This window comes from Parasteatoda tepidariorum, chromosome 6 (assembly GCF_982258835.1).
Source record: "Parasteatoda tepidariorum strain Cologne lab strain chromosome 6, Ptep-v5.0, whole genome shotgun sequence".
In the NCBI taxonomy this organism is placed as follows: domain Eukaryota; kingdom Metazoa; phylum Arthropoda; class Arachnida; order Araneae; family Theridiidae; genus Parasteatoda; species Parasteatoda tepidariorum.
The window spans coordinates 82,363,296-82,384,584 of record NC_141760.1 but is presented as its reverse complement, the minus strand read 5'-3'; the positions used below and the strand labels follow the sequence as shown (position 1 = coordinate 82,384,584).

At 30.6% G+C, this 21,289-nt stretch overlaps 1 protein-coding gene across 2 annotated transcripts in view; it reads right to left on the bottom strand.

Moving 5' to 3' along the window:
- LOC107439301 (protein obstructor-E) overlaps positions 1–21,289 on the bottom strand; it is a 32,307-nt gene continuing 11,018 nt past the window's right edge. Inside the window, exons 2-6 of one of the 2 annotated variants that reach the window (XR_011636369.2) lie at positions 12,302–12,508; positions 7,963–8,151; positions 6,136–6,349; positions 1,055–2,483; positions 1–808 (exon numbers count right to left, since the gene is read on the bottom strand). Coding sequence is in view for 1 of the 2 variants with exons in the window: in XM_016051857.4 (XP_015907343.2) it covers positions 2,426–2,483; positions 6,136–6,349; positions 7,963–8,151; positions 12,302–12,508 (668 nt within the window). In the remaining variant the exon portion in view is untranslated. Of the gene's footprint in view, positions 2,484–6,135; positions 6,350–7,962; positions 8,152–12,301; positions 12,509–21,289 lie in introns of both variants that reach the window. The other variant, XM_016051857.4, reaches the window with a different exon arrangement.

Below are 21,289 nucleotides of genomic sequence, written 5' to 3'. Positions count from 1 at the left end.
TAAAATTTTTTATTATTTTTTTATTGAAACAACAACAAATGACAACAAAAACAATGTAGAAAAGTAAAAATCAACTTTATCAAAAAGTAAAATGTCACATTCATTATTCAAATAAAAGCAATCGAAAAGGATGTCAGATTTCAAATTTTATTGAAACAATTGGATAATTTGTTATGATTATTCTCGATAGTTCATGCCATTTCTATATAATGTTAATTACATTTCTCTCCAAAACTGACAATACGAAGATAAATTATGCAAACAAGACACAGTTGCCTGCTCGAAAAATGAACAGACAAATATTTACCTTATGAGTATCTTTATATATGATTAGTTTCATTTAGAAACTCAATTTATAATATGAAAACTTGACAATTACAGAAAGTTTCATGAAATTTTTTTATTTTTCTTCTTCACTATATATTCACATCCGATTCATTTAATATTTTTACTCACTTTATATTCTATTTTTTAATACTCGAAACATTATATTTTAATAAAATAAAGCATATTTTGTCAAGTTTTGTGTTACATATTATTATATACATATCTCCTACCGCTAAAGTGCAGAAAACAGTTATTCTGTGGATTATAAAGGTAACGCTAAAGCTACGGAAATTGTTTCATTTCTCAAATTACCTAAATAATTTGCACATTATCCACTAGGTACAATTTACCTGGATAATCTACCACATTATCCACTGATCACTCGTTAAAGTGAAAATCGGCATTCTCCCCCCCCCCGTTTTAATATTTATTAGAGATCTCCTCTATAATCATAATATTTTTTTTTGTCTTTTTGACAAAACTTTTAACACGTTGAATGCCATGGGGGTCACCGGTCACTGGCACTGAGTTTATTCGTAGTGCCACGGTGGTCACTGGTGAACCCAAGATTATTAGAAACACATAATTCAAGTAAATTTTTAATGTTTTTTATTTTTTAATATTATTATCGTTACTGAAATGGTTTGAAGAAATTAATGCGATACATACTAAGAAAATCATTTTGGCCAGACGGGCAAAGCCATGTAAAATTAGCGTGGCATTCAACGTGTTAAAAACATACATTAAGGATGGATATTGTGACACACATAACAAATTTTAAATGGATTATATAAAGAGAGGTTTACTGATATGCTCCTATATTAGAGAGCAAATCCTAAGCTTGTATTCTTCTTGAATCAACATATCGATGTCATATGGCTCTGTTCTCAGAAAATATGATGGAAAAACCATCATGTTTCATTATGAGAATGTTTTTTTTTTGTTTTTGTAATTTCTTTTGTTTTCGTAGTGGAATAATAGGCTGAGCGACATTCTGAAAATTCTCAAATTTTCCAGTATGAAGATATATTACAGTTGATTGAATAACAGGGTATTATTTAAAGACCGTCTTTATTACAATTTTTGAATCCTTATCAAAAATGAAAACAAAAAAGTTCGAACCTGGGGTTCGAATGTTTATACGTAAGCAAGAAAAAAATAAAAACGCTATCAAAATCTGATAAATCGCATGGCAGAAGAGCGGATGTAATCAACATAATCAGATTTGATTGGAGGTAAAAACTTGAAGGTGTTCCTAATGATTGTCTGGCAACTCCTCTTTATTTTCTACCGCAATCAAGCTTGTTATGTAGTTTATTACATGCGCATTCCTGTACTGCGATTTGTCATATTTCGAATGTTTTTTTTCCGGATTTAAATCTTATACGACACCTAATGTATATACTTTTTTGTTTTCATTTTCTGATAAGGATTCTAAAAATTTTTTTAACTGGTAAACATTGGTAACTAACATTGGTTTAGAAGGGACGGTATACACTGTATATACAATTAAATAATTCTGACATGTTTTTCAAAAGAAGGTTTTTACATACAAAATAGATACTTGATGGTAAACAGATACCTGGTTTACCTAAAGTTACTGAAATTTCGCTTTAAATTTTCTACCAAGCTTTTCCTTACGAGAAACGATTATAGTTGATCTAAAAAGCTTATTAAATTCTTTTTTAAAAAAAATATTTTATAAGTTTTTAAAACCTACGAATTTTAAATTGCATTTTTAATATATATATATTCCTACAAAATAAAGAAAAAAGTATGAAAAATATTTCAAACAAAATTTCTGCCTCGAAGGATTAAAAGATAAGGAATTCGCTTTATTTTTAGTCAATTTAAACTTCGCTTTTGATTCTGAGAAGTAATTTGAAGTCTTCAGTTTTTCCTCTTAAAGCATATATTTTTCCTTAAATTATTCCTTCCAGAACAGTAATTAAGGTAAAATATATCCTTGTTTTAAAGAACATTATACTGTTAAAAAAGAAACATTATACTTTCTTCACAATTAAAATATTGCTTGATTTAAGTGCATCTAATAATCAATTCAAACTGTTTAAGTTCTTTTCGTTTTTCAGTTTCTTATTTACCTTCCAAACAACTCACGAAGTCTTCTAGCATCCAAGTTATTGTAGTATCCTTGACTGAAATACATGAAAAAACAAATTAGTTTAAAAATTAAGTAATTACAATTTGGTTGTATTATAATAATACAAAATTTTTATTAATTGTAATCACTTTAAAGGACCTTTTTTGGTTCATAGGGTGAGTATGGGTCATTTGGTCATAGTGGTGAAATGTAGCTAGTATCTTCACTATTATGCGATGTTTAATGCTAAATTAAATATAAATTTCAAATTTCTATATTTTGCTTGTAACGATATTTGATACTTGATAATGATCCTTGTTTGTAACTATGCGTGAGGTATTATGCGAACAAGAATTAATGTATCCATATACTGAGAAAAAAAGTATGGCCAAAATTACCTGAATATAGTAAAATTTACAGTGTTTCAGGTTTTATGGAAGCATCAAATTCTCGGTAATTCTTATCAAAGCATTTTGGTAATGATTTTGGTGAAATTAACGATAAAATAGGTTTTTTTAGAGGTTCTTTTACCACATGTTTGATAGTAAATGCGATAAAATTTGGTAATTTTATCATGATATAATAGAGTAGTTGTTTCCAAATGATGTACCGCGGAACCCTATAGTGGAAGAGTTAAATGAGCTCCATGTTTTATTACTTTTTAAAACCAGTGATGGGTTTTGAATTCATTATTTATTTAATCCTTCAGTTGCCTTTATGAAATTATTTCAAGTAAAGGAAATTATTTCAAGAAATAGAAAAAAAAATTTTTTTAAGGAAAATATATTTCCAAGAACAATATATTGAACAGATTATAAAAGGAATATATTAATTTATAAAATTTTGAATTGATATTTCCTATCTCGCTTTTCAAATTAAAATATAATAATTAAATTCTTTAATGAAAAAAAAAATGTTTTCTTAATAACCATTTTCAACGTTTATATTAGTTCTTTCAAGTTTTGGTAGGGCGTCAAACTAAATACTAACACCTGCCCAACTATAGTTTGTCTAAAATAGGAACTCCCCCAGACATTCGTCTGGACCTGTGGCGGTGACTATGGTAACGAGGTATAACTATTTCAAATAGGGGTGCAGGGTCACTGTTTTGGAGTGGTTTCGGCTTGGGTCTCATGGTCTATTGTGTTAGTTCTAGAGTGAAGCTACCCTCACTAAAATGCACCATTCCTGTTTCCATAGCACCAGATGACTTCAAACTTTGTGGCGGGAGAAGTTCTTAGCTTAGACAAAATATAAATATTAATCCGGCCCAAGTAAATACTAACACCTACATACATATGGTGCACTGCTTCCGACAAGAACAAATAGTAATAAACGAGTCAAAAGAACAGGACTGCCAAAAAAGATAGTTTTTAACAACATATCTATAAATAACTGAAGTGAATTTTCTCTTCAAACTCTTCAGAATTATACTTAATATCATACGATATCAGCAGGTTTGAGTAGAGAAATTTTTTCATTTATTCCACTTATAGAAAATATTGCCTCACACAACAAGCTGTAGTAGTGAAGGTAAGGAACTCAAGATTTGTTTTTGTTTACATTTATATTGAAAACGCCATAAATGTACGAAATAACATCAGTTGACTGAAAGTTCAGGAGAGACTACTAAGAACATATGTGCGCATGTATATATATCTATATATACATACACACGCACATACACATACTGTAAATCAGTGTTCCCCAACCTTTTTATCACCCCGGACCTGTCAACGTTTGATAATTTTACCACGGCCCGCTGGGGGTAGGGGCGTTGATTGTTTATATTATAGATCATTTTGATTTTTTAATTTTAATTTAATTGTATTTAAACACGCGTTCAAAACAAAATACAGTTACACCAAAAAATAAATATAAAGTGATTTAGCATTTTAACTTACTAGAACGTTAAATCAATGAGAACCCTAAGCTTGTTTCTTTGCAATGAGACGGTTACATCTGGGGGTAATCGGAGACAATGATACATTACAAAAATTTATGTCACTATCTTCGGGGGCCCCTTTTTTTTAAATAAATTTTTTTTAATGGAACACAGATATTTTTAATTTGGGGTGTAAATTCAGTTTCAATGAAATGGGCGATCCAGTACCATTTGATCCACGGACCGGTACCGGTCCGCGGACCGGGGGTTGGGGAACACTGCTGTAAATGACCAAAATTGGTGGTTGTTGACTTCCACCAGTGAATGTTGGCGTTGGTAAATGTCCGAAATATATACTAGGACCAGTTAAGTGCCACTGCCCGGTATACATTTGCCCATTATGCCCTATAACTACATCAATGTTTTTTAAGGTCAAGTGCCCCTGCCTAGTAGGCATTTAACCAGTTCTCCGAATACTAATGTTAGTCCTAATCTATCTTCAGCAGATATTAAGATATCGAATAAATACAATAATGTCAACGAATATCTTAATCTACTCAATCAAACACAATCCAAAATGATACTCATTTAATTAAAATGAAAACTTTAAAAAAATATGACCGAAAATATTACATTTAAAGTCACAAGTTGCAAAATTTATTAAAAACTAGCCGCATTAGGCGGCCAGCTGTCCGCCACGCTAAAGGTTTTCACAAATAAAGTTTTTTAAAACATAGCAGGAAATCTGAAGATTAGTGGACAATTGGGTATACTATAGCCTACGTCACAGATCGTGTTATTCCTACTAAATTTAACTAGTAAATTACTAACTAGTAAATTCCTACTAAATTTAACTAGTAAACAGCATTTTCTGCGAACCTGATTTCTAGCAACAAGTAAAAGCATCAAACGAAGTGTCTTGTTATAAGTCGCTACTCGCCAAGTTGGAATTGTATTAGTCTAGTTTCTTTGGAAATAATTTATATTGTTGTTTTACCGAAGTTTATGAATTTAGTAAGCATATTTAAAACTCAGTTTATTAATTAAACTAAAAGGTAAATGTTATTATTAGTAAGTGGAAGTAGTTGTGCTTTTTTCATATTATACCCAATTAAAGTGTTCCTGTCCTGCAATTTTGTCTTCATATCCAGTTCTGCTGCAGACTAAAGTTAAACTTTTCTCCACTTTGATAAATGTAAACTAATGCGAACCTTACAATTAAATTATTAATTCCTTCGTATATTATTGGTTTAATTTGTCGAAAATTAATATTTCAATTGTAAGGTTCGCATTAGCATACATTTATAATAGTGGAGAAAAGTATATGCATTTTTTAATAGTTTTTTGAATATGACTCTTTGAAGACGAAAAAGCATAGATTTTCTTACAAAATGACTGATAACTAAAAAACTAATCCAAATTTTTGAAAAAGAAAAAGAATACTTCTTCATTATGTCAAAACACAATTATGTGCCGAGTTTCGTGCCTGGGCGAGGCTTCTGGGGCGATATATTGTGATTACAGATAGACAGACAAACAAACACACACACAGCCGCGTTTATTATTATGTATAGATATTGTTCTAATAATTTTAACTCTCCATGGTTTTCGTTTATAATAAATTTCAATTTTATCCCAAAGAATTGCTCTCGTTATATTAGTAAACATGAAACACTCCAGGTACAGTTACCGAAAATGACCACAAAGAAAGAAAAGAAAAACCTTTCCTTCGGAAAAATTTTTAAAAATGGATTGCCTTTTTTCTATATTAAAAACCTCATATAATATTTATTACAGAACAAAATAAATAAAGAAATCTTACCATCCTGAGACACTCTCTGCATCATCGCAGGATCCAGTTTTTGGATTGAATACAAGCCCCGGATCACAAGCTAGCAATCGGGGAGCCCTTGATCCATCAGGAGTCAGAATGCAAATGTAGAATTTCCTGCAATCACCAGCATAAGGATATCGAGGATCTTCGAATTCCTGTAAATCTCTCTCTGTTGGCTGTGGGCATTGGAAACGAAGCAGAGCTGCAATTTATACGCCATTTTAATATTTACCTTGTTAAGGAGCATTATACTGGATAGGTCAAATAAAATCAGACCAAAGAAGAAACAGTTTCAATAAACTTAAAATCAACGGCTATGTTAAAAAGAGAAAATAAATTGTAAGAAAAAAGGGTCAATTTATCTGAGGGATTATCAGATGAGTGTGGTAATCATGAATCTGCCGCAATCAATGGCATTATTTTCGGCACTGAATGATAATCTTTATATGCTTAGTTGATCGTTATTTTGTTGAGTAGAACTTCTGAAACTGCGTTTTTCTTAATCTAACAATGTAAAGTGACCGTAACGAGCAACAAATAATGATAAAAGATTGGAGTTATTTTAACTATTTCAATTGGGGGGGGGTCGTAAAAGCAGCCATGTAACCTTTACGTAATATTGATTAATGCTGATTCATTGATTATTTACTTTTTTTAAACTTCGTTTAAAGAATGAACACTTAGTTAGTACTTATACACACAGGGTGATCTGTAACCACCACCCTTGATATATATTTCAATAAACTTTATCAAAAAAGATATTAAGAGAGGAAAAATTTACTGAAACCCGAAAAATCATTAATAAGGAAAAAGTGAGATTAAAAAGAAAAGCAGATTGATTGCTGTTGGAAGGAAAAGTGTACCGACTATCCTCATGTTTCAATAATTTCATGGGTCAATCAAATTGATTTTAATGTTTTTAATCCTGTTTTCCTCTAGCTGTGAATAGTGAATTTTGGTATGATGAAAAATTCCTTATTTCTTCCTCACTTTGATATTTATTTACAACCCCTTATTTAAGTACTTTTTTTGACATATGACATCCCATATGACAAGGACTCTCACTCTATGCGTGTATATATATATATATATATATATATATATATATATATATATATATATATATATATATATATATATATATATATATATATATATATATATATATATAGATATATATATATATATATATACATACACCGAAGAGCCATTGCAGTATGATCACCCTGCTAATAACATGTAGGACCACCTTTAGCCCTCAAAACTGCTAGCACCCGCCGTGGCATTGATTCCACAAGGTGCTGATAGGTAATTTGATGTATCTGGTACCAAGCGCTCACCAACCGGTCCTGCAATTCCCTCACATTGTGAGGGGGTAGCGTGGCAGCACGAATTTGGATTTCCAAGTAGAACCACAAATGCTCTATTGGATTACGATCAGGTGAATTTGGGGACCAAGACATGACTTGAAAGTCACTGGAATGTTCCTCGAACCAATCCATGACGGTTCGACCCTTATGACCTGGTGCATTATCCTGTTGGTAAACACCATCCCCCGCAGGAAATGGTGAACCTGGTGTGCCATGAATAGGTGAATCTGGTCTGCAACTATGTTCAAGTAGCTTACAGACGTCAGGGATAGTTCTATGAGGATTATGGGTCCTAATGTGCCCCATGAAAACATTGCTCCTGGGCGAGAAACCATGAAAACCTGGGCGAGCCCATTGTTATAGATGGAGGGTGGTCATAATGTAATGGCTCTTCGGTGTATATACATATATACGCGATATTAACCTCATAAAAAGAGATACTCACACTCAGAGTCACAGTTTTCCACTTGATCTGGCCAGTCACAGTGAGCGCTGTATTCGTTATAAGCTAGTCCCTCTGGACAATAAAATGAGAATGCGTGTCCCTCAACGCATTGCCAGAAACGGCTGCAGTCTGTTTCGTGTGAGTAAAGACCATACAATCGGGGACAATGCTCCGTTGATACGGGAGGCTCTACAAATAATAATAACAAATTATTAATATGTAGTAACAGTTCACGCTACAGGGTGTAGTAAATTAGATTGATAGTTTATAAGTATTTATAACAAGGAAGCGGTTTAGTTTAAGAAGAAGAAAAAACACCTTGGCGAATTCATGTGATGGGGCATAAATTTTTTCTCTCAATGTTCCTGCATTTTACTCAAACTTTTTTCGGCCGATGGCGCTTCAAGCAGTAAAAACAAAGAAAAGCTAAGTGAAAACTTTTTTTGAACGATGTTTTCGAAAAACGATAAAACGATGTTTTCGAAATGTCCACGGTGAGCTATAATCTTATGTCGCAATTATCGGAAAGCATACAAATTGAACCAAAAACTGCTGTGAAAAAATATGTGCCTCGTCATGTAAATTTCATGCAAGAATTGTTTTTCTTTTTTAACCTTAATTGTTATAAATTTTTGAAAACTGTCAATATAATTAGGACTTTAGACCCTCTAAAAATGTACGATATTTATATAGTAGGTAATAAAACTGCAAGAAACAACAATAATTGAATTTGAGAAATTTAATTAGAACAACAATACTTAATTGATACAACAATAATTTCATTAGGGAAATCTAAGGAAAGGTTGAAAAATTGTTTGCTCCCATTTTGTAACTTTTCTCGTTTATTTTCTGTAATCAAATCTACTTATTTTTATCCTTAACTAAAATTTATTAGAAAAAAAAAGAAAAAAGACCAAAGCACCGGATAGTACGAAAGAGCGTCGACAGATTTTTTAAAATTTATTGAATTTCATAAAATATCCTTGTACTTAGTGGATACTTATAAAAATTCTGTGACATTAATATATATATATATATGTTTATTTTTAGAATGCATAGATCTGTGCCGTTGATTTTGATGTTTATTAACGAAATGAGACCGAATACACATTATGCATGCACTGTTGATGATACAGAGAATTCCTAAAAAAAATTGCGTGTTTTGTTTGTTAATTTTTTTGCATTGCATAAACACTGATAAATCTAGCATTTCTTAAGAAAATAATAAGTATTTGCTTTACATGAAACTTTTATTTGACGTAAGAGGAAGATGAAATCAGAATTGTTTGTTGTAATTGTAGTTGTGGCTCATTTCGTTGCACTAGAGCTGCACAATGGGCTATTGGCGACTGTCTAGGAAACATCCCTGAGGTTGATCCAAAGAAATGCCATCACAATTTTGATCCTCTGCAGAGGGGATGGCACCCCCTCTTCGGTAGCCCGACTACATACAGGCGAAGTCTAGCACTTTGCGGTAGAACAGTTTAACGAGGACCAATACCTCACACCCTTGGTCCCTACACAGACTGATCCAAGTGGTCACCCACCCGCACACTGACCGCAGTCAGTGATGCTTGACATTGGTGATGCTGGGAACTGAGTCTTAACAATCAGTCCATTGCGGGACCAGAATTGCTTGACTTTTAATAGCGAGCGAGCAACTTAATCAAGTCAGTTTCAGTAATTTTCTTAACAACTTCGGTTGTTTACATAATGAATTTTTAAAGAATGAATGCCAAAAGTAAAAATGTAAAAGAAGCAGCCTTCTTCTTTAAAGAAATTGACTCTTTTTAATTATACGAGGGTTGTTTTTTTAAGTAAGGACCGTTTGAAAATAAAAATCAAACGAAGGAAAATTTTCATGAATCAAATTTATTTTCAGATTCTAGATACATTTTTTTCAGCTCTGAATTTATTTATTTTAGTTTATTTTCTGACCACCCATTAGGAATAAATGTTTCCTTGAAAAAATTTTGTAAATGGCTGTGCGTTGAAGGTAGAAGAATCTAAATATGCACCGTCAAATTCAAACGGCGACAAGACGCGTCACAAATGTCAAATGTCACAATGGTCTTAATAAAACAAAAAGATGGGAATTCCCTTCGGATTCTCTTGAAAAGTCATTAGGTACCAAAAGTGAAACTTCTAGATTTGAAAAACACATTCAAATCACGTTCTATATTCTCCATAAGGATAAAATAAACAGAACAGGTAACGTTCGTTTGGGGATTCTTCCAAGCAATCACTCAAAGGTTTACCTTGCCGATGGCCGAATTTAAATCATGTGCTCGCGCATCCTTCTTTATCTTGATGAAGTACCAGACAGCACAATGTTGCATTAATGATCTAAATGGAGGTCTAGAGTGAAGAATGAAAGTTTTATTTTAAACCTTTAATTACGTTGTCTTGTCGTTACGTCAGTAGAAATCAGCCTTTGATACAAACTGCCAAATTATTGATGGTTGTTGATTGCTCGTATGAAATGAACAATCAACGCTATGAAATGATCAATCACTATGAAATGATCAATCCCTATGAAATGATCATAAGTGAATGTGATTGGGGTAGGAATTAAAAGATCTGAAGTTTTAGAATTTTTCGTTTCTCAATTTACAGTTTAAAGAGTGCAGAATATCATCCGACGATGCTCAAAAGCTTTTTGGAATGCATTTCCTCGCAAATCCTTTGCGGTTTTCAAAATTGAGAGAAAATATTATTGTTTCGGTCACACAGGCTTATTTTTCTCTCTCCCTACTTATAGATTAAATAATTTTTTATTCAGCTTTACCAGCATTTATTTAAATTTCCAAATCAATTTTTATTTGATACGAATTAAAAATATTATTATTTCATGTTTTGTGGAATTTTATAAAACTAAACATAATTTCTCATTAGGTAATTTTTTATTTACATGTCAATATAACAGAGCAAAAAAGCTGAAAATAAAATAATTTTTTTCTTTTTTTAAATGTGTATGGTACTATAACTCAGTATGTATGGAAATAATGTCTAAAGATCTTATGTAGAGCCTGATTTACTAACCCTTTGACGCAGAATTTTTCTTAAACATATTTTTCATACTTTTTCATTATTTTGTATTAATTTAGATCAAAGTAAGTGAAAAATATTATATTTAGTATTTTGATAATAGATGATTATGAAATACAGCATGAAATACTAATGTCTTGTTCTGCGTAAAAGGTAAAATCTTTCAAACACGGCTCAGTTCAAAACAATAATTTTTCAAATTTGCATTTATTTGCAGTTATTTTAGATCTAAGAGAAACAGTTACTCATCGTTGAAATTTCTTTAATTTACAAAATCAATTATTGATAAATGTTTGAATATGAATGGAAAAAAAAACTTTTTTTTCCAACTACTATTTTTCAATTTTATATTTTAGTACAAATATAATTCCTATAATCTGACAGATTCTAATTCTAATTATTCTAATCTTTAGTAACTATTAGACTGCTCTTTTATAATTTAAAAATATTAAAATGAATTTTTGCTTGTAGTTAGAGCGTCAGAAAAGGAAATATATATCCCATCTGCGTCAAAGGACCTTAGAGGACCCTTAAAAACCATTTTCTTTCCATCTGAAGAATTGCTTTCTAAAATTCTGAATTACGAAAGTTGTCCTCACACACCACAATTCTCTTACGTTATGTACACATATGATTAAAAATATTTTGTACACTGGTATTTGGTACAAGATTACGTACAGTGTTACGTACAGGCTGTTCCGTGCCTAACTCCCCCGGATCTCTAAATCGAGCCCTGAAAGGAACATATCAGGGAAACAAAATCAATTCAAAATCAAGTTAAATTATAAAATTTTAGTTATTTGTCCGTTCTAAAGCCTAGATAAGTCTTTATGGTAAGATTATAAATATAGTTTAAAATCATCACTTTGCTTCGAGTATAAGGTACTTAAACAGTAGCGTTTTTATTTTCCCTGGCGACAGAGCTTCGGAAAACCTTATTAGCAATCACGATCGGAGCATCCTATAATCTTGATTCTGGTGATAAGAGATGTATCATGGTTGTTGTCCGAAATGGCAACGCTTTTAAGTTACGTAGCACATATTGACTTACAGTCATGGCGGATATAACTTGTACTGTACCTTTCTGCGCACGTGACTCGATGTCAGGAGTGAGGAATGGAATGTTCCAACCCAGCTTTCATCTAGAAATTTAAAATATTCTTCTACCAACTGAGGCACCAGGATACCTTATTTGTTACATCATGCTATTGTTTTGATGATTAAAGCATAAACATTTGTTGGTTCCCATCACCATAATTTGATTGATAGAAAGGAAAATAATGCAACTTACGTAAGGCGGACCTGTAGCTGCAATCAATTTCGAAGGGTAGGTCGCATCGCAAGACGTCCGAACCCTGCCTGTCATCGAACACCAGGCCATCCGGACAGATGCCCTCCCTCAGAGTACCATTTTCGCATTTGTAGTACATGTCGCAGTTACGTTCGTGCGCATAGTACAAATTGGAAGTGCCTGATGTGCACTGACGCTGAGAAGCACCTGCAAAATATTTTTTTAACCCTTGTTATCTTTATACTAAAATTTATAAAATTATCAAACTCCAATTTGGTGCTTCATTCAGATAGTTACTAGTAAAGTTTTTGAAAACCACAACGAAGCTGGATAGACAGAATAGTGTATAAAGATCACCACATTTTTCAAAGGTTTCATATCAGAATGCTTGAAAATTAAATAATTTTCAGAGATGTCCATACTGATGTCCCTTAAACGTCAACTTACCTGCACTAGTGCATTAATTGATCAATTGGTTGCCAATAACAAACAAAGGTGATTAATGTCTCCATTGACAAGCAGAAATAGAAATAATTAGTAAATCGTTGAAGGGCTTTTGGTGAATCGTTACTTTGGTGAATAATTAGTGAATCGTTACTTTTTTACATTGCATAAAAGAAACTCATTTTCACTCAAGATATGGGAAATTAAGACGATTTTATAGTTTAGCCAGGAAAGTAATCTAAGGTTTGATCCCCTTTTACTTTTTGCGCATTTTTCTTCGAAAATTATTTACGTGACTCAAAAAATTTTTGCATTCATCTGCAAAATTATTTTTACCTAATCATGTAAGCGATAAAATTTAATAACTGTTTATTATTTTTTATTATTTGATTAAATAATGTTAAAAAAAATTTGAATTGTAAGGTTTACAATTTTTTACAACCTGAACAATATCATTTTAATTGATAAAATCTAAAATTGTAAGAATTTTTTCTAAGCAAAAATTTTTTTTAAGAAAGTCGTAGATATTTTAAAATTTATATTTCTCAAGAAACAATTTGATCGATTTATTACAACTTTCGGATTTTGTCAGTTAAAATTAGACTTATTTTGACATTGTAAAAACTTTCATGCGTTTTATTTCATAATCTTTTCATTTCATAAACGAATTTTGTGATTGTTTGTATAAAGTGTTTGATTCGCATTAAAAGTTTCAGAGGTATAGCAAAAAGTAAATTTAAAATTAAGGGGTTTCAACCATTATCATGGAAAAACTATCGGGACCATATTTTTAGAATTATGATTGTTTATCTAGGTAAAAATATGCTTTGGAGTCTTAATTCAAAACTTCTTATTTCAGGAGGATTCAGAGATATTTCTCAAAAATTTGTTGGTAGAAAACATGATAACAAGCAAGAATCATTTAAAGCTATATGATCGCAAACGCAATGCAGATTCACTATATGCGTAGAAGGGGTCACAAGCAGAAATAATTTATTACACAAAGTCGCGATTGCACATGATTATTATTAAAAACTAAATTTCAAATTAATAATTCAAAGTTACGAATGCCAACAACTACAAATTTTTGGTGTATCGGAAATAACTCCATTTGCAGAATCAATTTATGCCAGCAACTCTAGTGTTTTCATGTAATTCCACAGAAGATCAATAGGGGATAGATCTGGTGAATAAAATGGCCACGGGATGAATACAGAAATGAGTTGTGATAGATTCTTTACGTATGATATTATTCTTGCCAATTATCACGTTCCTGACTGCACAAACATTTCTGAATAATAGCTCTGAATTATCCTATAAATCCCCTGCAGTATTACAGGAAATGGAAATAACTACTACCACATGCTTATAATATTACATCAATATCAATTAAATATGTCTTCCTATTTTTCGAGTTGAATAAAATAAAGGGCATTCTTATCAAGTTAAAAACAATAAATATCTGATTAATTAAGATTATTTCTAAATTTTTTAATTTTACTTTATTTTATTTTTTGTGAGCTATTATTAAAAAAAATAGAGCATGACGATTGAGAAAGTATTAATTCTTTCGTGTATATCAGTGCGTCTTAAAATGATAATAAATAAACCGAGCGATTATTAGTAAAAGAGCTGAATTGATCAAAAGTCTCATTAGATTATTTCGCTTCAAAATAAAAACTTGTACAATTTCATTGAAACATGAGCAAATATTCGAGTAAAACTTAAAATTTTATTTAACGTGCATAAATTATGTGTTGATAAGCTTTATTTTATGGGTGTAAAAATTTTATTTAATGTATGCTATCAGAAAAGTTGCAAATCGGTCTTGATATAAAATACTTTAAATCGACCGGGAAAACATAAAAAACTTTTTATTTTGTACTTATCGTATGACTATGTTTTAACAATATTAATTGAACTTAATTTCTTAGTGCAGCAAGTAGGTTCATATTTTAATTTGCTTTCTTTAATAAGTATTAATGTTTTTTCATGTTATTTTTTTTTTAATTTTCAAATAATTTTTTTATGAAATTCGTGTTTTATTATAAAAGTGATTTATTGAATAAATAAAGTTTAATTTTTCTTATGTTGTCAACTCAGTGATATTTCTTGAAAGAAAAAGAAATCGGAGAAAAAATATTTCACATTTTCTATGTTAGGTTTTCTCATAGATAAGTTAGTGATAGTCATATTTTATACTTTACCTAAAGAGTATTAGTCATTGCATACACTGCCTAAGTAAAGTAAATAATTATCATACTTCTAATTTTGCCAGTGAACATTATATAAATGAATATTCAATGAATTACATACGTAATTGATACGGAATTGTTATAAAAATTATTATCTAGATAAGGTCTTAAAATTAAAGTTAAAAATCGAATCACAGTATAATGTTATAACTTTCATCAAAAGAAACTTAGATTATATATTTATCCTTTAAAAGAAGATTTTTAAATAAAAACGTAAATTATAATAGATTCGTATGCGTGCGATTTACTGCTGCAAAAATTACTGTTTATTAAATTACTTGAAACTATTATTACTTAAAACCAAACTAAAAATATCAATTTATGACGGAAATAACAAAATTTTTAAATTCATTGTTTTAATGAATGCAAGTTAAAGACGTTCCACGATGTTTAAGTTTCGCTTATCGTAGGCGGAACACTTTGAAACCTTTTTGCGGGTTTAAAAGATTACGAAGGGGAAAAAAAAATAAACCAATACAGCGTTGCCACCCCCGCTGTTATAAATGTATTTACTTTTAACACATCTCAACAAGATAACATAAAGGAACTAATTTCGCTCTTTCAATTTCCGCAGACGACAGCAGTTTCGCAAGAACTTTAGAATTGTTGACAGCTATTATCCTTGGCGACCTGAAGACGAAGTTAGAAAACTATTACTTTCGAATTTTCTTTTGTAAGCGATTCGGGGTTAATCCATCTGACAACACAACGAGTTGCCCTTTGTAGGTTATGCACACACAAACTTACGATTAAATGTTTAAAAAACACGCTAGTGGGCAAAACCGAAAATTTTGTAACAATTTGTTTCGTATCTAATATTTTAAGTTGAGATCGTCTTTTCCTTTCCAGTGATAAATATTATGATTATTTTGTTAAATATATGATTGTCTTTAAACAGTGTACACTTGGTAGATGAAGCTAATAATTCGCACTACGTATGACATTTAATCTCGTATTTTCAGTGGTATTTACTAAAATGATAACTGAATACAAATTAATTGATTAATAAATTTAATTTTTTTCCCCTAGACATAGCGAAAGTTTATTTTTAAGTCAGACCTAAAAGGAAAAAAGATATATTATTAACCAAATATTTAATATGTGAATGAAGCTTTTTAAAAGAGGGTCAAAAAATGACTCTTGTCAAATTTATGTTTATGAAAAAATAATGTAAGTGAAAAAAAATGGTGAGTTTATTATGCATTTTTAGAACTTTCACTAAAAGAGGAGATGATGCATATTAAATATATGATTTTTTTTTCACTTATAAAATTTTTTTCAATGTTACGGCATAAAAAATTTTACATTATTTAAAACGCTGCCATGGCAAATTCAAAATGCTGAAATTAATCAGTTAAGTATTTTTGAGAAATAAAAATTTAAAAATATGATTAGGATCTTCAACTTCTGACAAAATGTCAGGGTTGTATTTTCGAAAATGTGGGTTCTTTTCACATATTTTGGGGGTCAAAATTCTGAATCGAACGATTAAATAAGCAAATAAATAGAAGTAAAGTAATTCTGAAAATTCATGCATGGTGGTTTAGTATTTTCACTTTGTTGGTTGTACAAGTGTAAGCAAAATAATGTTGTTATTTGAGAAAAGTTTATAATTTAATTATCATCAAATTCAGATAATAACTTCATGAAATTCACAATAAATTTATTAAACAATATTTTTTTAAAAATTCTAATGGAATTTGACTCATACAATTATGATTTCAATTAAGCTTAAATTATACAGTACAATTCTTGAATTTATAATTCATAATTTCAATATATGATTACATATTCAACAATTCATAGTGATTTCATTCGTATCAGTTTTTTAACGCAAGCAAGGTTGTCTAATTAATTACATATTTCATACAGAAAATAATAACTCATCAAGAAAACCCACGGTGATGATTAATACTAATGCCTATTCGAAGAACCGTTCACTTTCCAAAGATTGCCTGCGGATTCTATAAAGCTTGCTCATCGACCTAGAGCCAGAAGGCGAAGATCTCTCGACCCATTTCGAATTGTCAGGGTCGATAGGTCGACAACGATATAACTTCGATTAATAGCGGCTATCTTCAAACGTGTATTCCATCTCGTTCTTCGCAAAAGATAATTTTGACAGATAGAGATTTCAAGCGCGAATATTAGGCGTGACATATAGAAATCAAGCAGCGGTTTGTCCATTCTATTTGACAAGGGAAAGTTCGAGTACAATTATTTCTAAATGATTTTGATTGCGTTATTTATCTTGTAGGAATCATTTGAATTAATTTATTTGACAATTTGACGGAAATATATGAAATTATATTCGTTTCATCAACTTAAAATCTTTATATAAATCATCAGTTGACGGAACGTTACTGTTATAAAGATAATGTAGGATTTAAGGTTAGAATTTGAGTCCTAATTTGAACTTGTTTATTTTAAAAATTCTTATTAATACTCGTAACTAATCTGTTATTCAACTTCATAATTTATTATGATTTAACTTATATCTAACCTTATTAATAATTACCGCTTATCCGTAATAAACATTTATCAATAACTACCTCTTATACATTGTATAATTTTAGTAACAATCACTCCTCACCCTGTAACTACTTTTGTTTATAATTACCACTTATTTTTCTTGTTTAATTAAATAGCATTAGCGTGTTTATTTAAAATTGCTTGTATAAAACATGACAAAATATTTGAAGGTTAAAACTTTAAATAAAAGAAAAAATGTACATTTTTTTTAATTTTAATTTAATTTTTTGAGTAAGCAAACTTAACGGATCAACTTAACAGGTATGAAAAATTCACGTTCAATGTTCGAAAAAGATTAAAGACAATAGCAAAAATAAAGTTTCCTTGTACCACTATATCAGGTGAAACTTTCCCATTATAAAAATTTGACTTTTCAGAGTCTTTTCTAAACTATTTGAATTTAAAAAAATTTTGATCTCATGAATGATGCAAATGATGTAAAAAAATAAATAACTTTACTCCAAATAGTGAAAAAAAGGTGAATTTTTACACTGATAAAAGTATAATTCTAGATCAATATGATGCATCTATTTTGAACTTTCTATTAACATTCAACTTTCTGTCAATGCTACTACCTTTCTTTCCATAGGTTGAGGTCGTTAAAAAATTACCCATTTTCAACACCAAGGGGTGCTAATCTGCATAAAAAAAATATATATGTAAACCAGTTTTTCTTGTCAGAATAGACGATAACGTGTAAAGAAGATACGGTGATAGACTGCTTAGACCTTGAAGTTAAACCTTTTTTTCTTGACTTTTATTTTTTTTGAAGATGGCCTTATCAGAAACAGTTTCCCGCTTTCCTTGCCAGACTACAATTCCTTAAGGGAGCTTCTTCAAATGCAATCAAGAAGCAAGTTTTAACAATACGGTAAAGAAATAAAATCTTTATATGGCGTAGTAGCGTTAGCAAAATTTTTCTTAGGAGATTCTGAGTTTTTTATTCACGTTGTCCATGTTCCCAAAATTCTGCTAAATCTAATTTTTTTTATTTTATTATACTCTATTTTTAGTCTGCCCAAATACTCGTAAAAGAGAACTATAATAATGATAAATGCACTTTTTAATTTATATATTGGACTGAAATAAGCATAATAATCTCTTGAACTTTATAATCTGGAATATTTCATTTTTACAATAAACATATTACAATTATTTGCGGGGGTTAATAGGTTTCGGCCAATGTCTACCATCATCTATCTAAAGGTTCCTTCGGTGCAAAACTGAGTTAACATGTTTTTATATCCCAGTGAATTATATTTGCATAATTGTAGTAGTAGCTACGCTACAATACTTTCCCACCAGAATTTTATCTGGGATAAAATTCGACGAATGGATATCACCAATTGAATCATTGTAGAGGTAGCTATGCTACTTATCAACTGTTTGAAATATTGACAAATATTAACTGAATACCCTATTATAATCATTTATCAATAAATATTGAACATCAAGATATCACGAATCGATCAATATATTAAGTGTTTCATAACAAAAGTTACAAAGTCAAGCAAAAATTACATATTAAAAAAAAACATTAATTTACACGAGCATATGAAAATATTAATGCATATGCCGAAGGCTGATTGAAAAACCCTGCTCTTAGCTAACTGCTGCTTTCATTTTGCAATACTCCAGGTAAATTGGAAATATTTCGTGTGTTTTCTAAGTAGACTAACACATTTTAGTCATATTGCAATGAGCCATGACAGTTTTAAGTTATTAAAAAATATATAATTCGTTGCTCAATTGACTTAGGCTGTTCCCAAATTCCGGTTACTAACGTGTCTCTCATTAAATAAATAATCCCAAGAACTGTAAGATATTACATTGATTAAAAACTTCATTCGCTTCAAAAATATACAAATTGGAAATAACAGTTGACATGTTTCAAACCCTGACGTCTGGGAAGCATTGAAAATGGGCGTCTGTTTTTGAGCACTTGTAACTGTTATTTTCAATTGGTAAATATTTGAAGCGGATGAAGTTTTTAATCAAGTGTCTTTTATTAGTGCCATTACTTTGAATACATCACATTAACTCCAATTAATTACCATGTAATCTGCATAAATAAGAAATATTTTCCCATTGAAACGATTGAAGTGTAATCCTGATGATGCGTTGTTGATTCGTAAAACTGTTTTCGGTTAAACCCAGTCACAGTAATTGGTGCGCATGACCACATTAGATTTTTCAAATCTTCTGGAAACAACTGAGACAATTTTTCGTACTTATCCCTATCCCCTCAGTTTTCTCAAAAAGTAATGAATAAAAGCAAGCGTATCCCAATGCTTAATTCTGAACCACCTTGTCTTTTGTTTGGGATTTAAAATTACAAGGTTAGCGAATTAAACTTTTTTTAATGCACATTTGTTACTTAATAAAATAAGATGATTTTTTTTTCTATAATGACGTTCCAGGGTCTTCTTGTTTAACTGGTAGCGTAAGAATTTTATGAGTTTATGTTTACTTATTTCATGTCCTCAAGTAAAATAAGATTTAAAATAATAGTGGAACGACAGGATAGTAGCTTATATCTCCAGGCGAAATGTTAGGCACGATTTTCAAACATGAATTTAAAAAAAGAAAATGACAAGTAGTATCAATAACGTGGTTTTTCAAGTAGTAAACATGTAATAGTTTTTGTTGAACCAATGGAGAAAGAAAAAAAGTTAAAAGTATGTAGTTTTTTTGTTACACTCACTCAGTTGCTTAAATTTAAACAGCAATTTTATTACATAACTCATAAAAAATACAAGATTTTTTTTTCTGTCATTGTTTTCTATACAAGAAATTGTGATTCGTCTAGCTGAAGTGTAATAAAACATTTTTGTTTGAGTGATGTATCCAAAATTCGCAGTATCTCCTCAAGAGATTTACCTTTCGTAGGTAAATACGAATTTGGCTAAACATCACCCTCATATTTTTTCAATTCGTTTATTTTATTACTTTGAATTTAAACACTAATGACGTGAGATTAGGATCTATAAAGTCGCTTCCGGCTTGTAGACTAAATTTATGATTCTTAATTAACCAAAGAAAACATCGTTCAAGGCCTGAGCTTCTCGTCATTGACAATTTCAATAATATTTGTAAGATCTCCCTCAGGCTTCACAATTCAAGAAACTCACCAAAAATATCAATGCATAATGAACTTAAAGAAGAAGAAAAATTCTGAAAGATTATTAAACATCAACGGTCGCCATCGCAACGCATGCAATGACGAAGAGTGCGTACTGTTTGCTCTTGAGCACAGATCTTTGTGCCCTTACCTTTCAGTAATTAAAATCCAAAGTATAGTTTGTTATAGAGTCAAAAATAGTTTCTCTCACCGTTTGATGGTAATATCGTAACTCTTCACAAAAAGTTAGACTGAGTGTAGCCAAGCATCTAGTGGGATTAAACCTTACTTTCATTCCACACTAATCTTAGCTAGGCCGAATGTTCTGGAATCAAAACTTACATATTACCGTAACAGCTAGTTATCACATCTATTCTATAACAAACTGTCGATTTTTAAATTAAATGATGAATTGTTTTTATCTCCTCCTAATCTCAACGTATCAATTATTTTAAGAGAAAGTTTAATTTAATAAAGGAAGTTTCCTTTCTCATAACTCTCTGTTGCAAAATTTCAGCAATTTCCATCATAGTAATACACCTTTGAAACAACAGCAATATTCGGGGAGGTCCGGCCTGATGAAATTTCACTCCTAAAAAAAACTATCCATACGAAATTACCTCCAAAGAGAATATA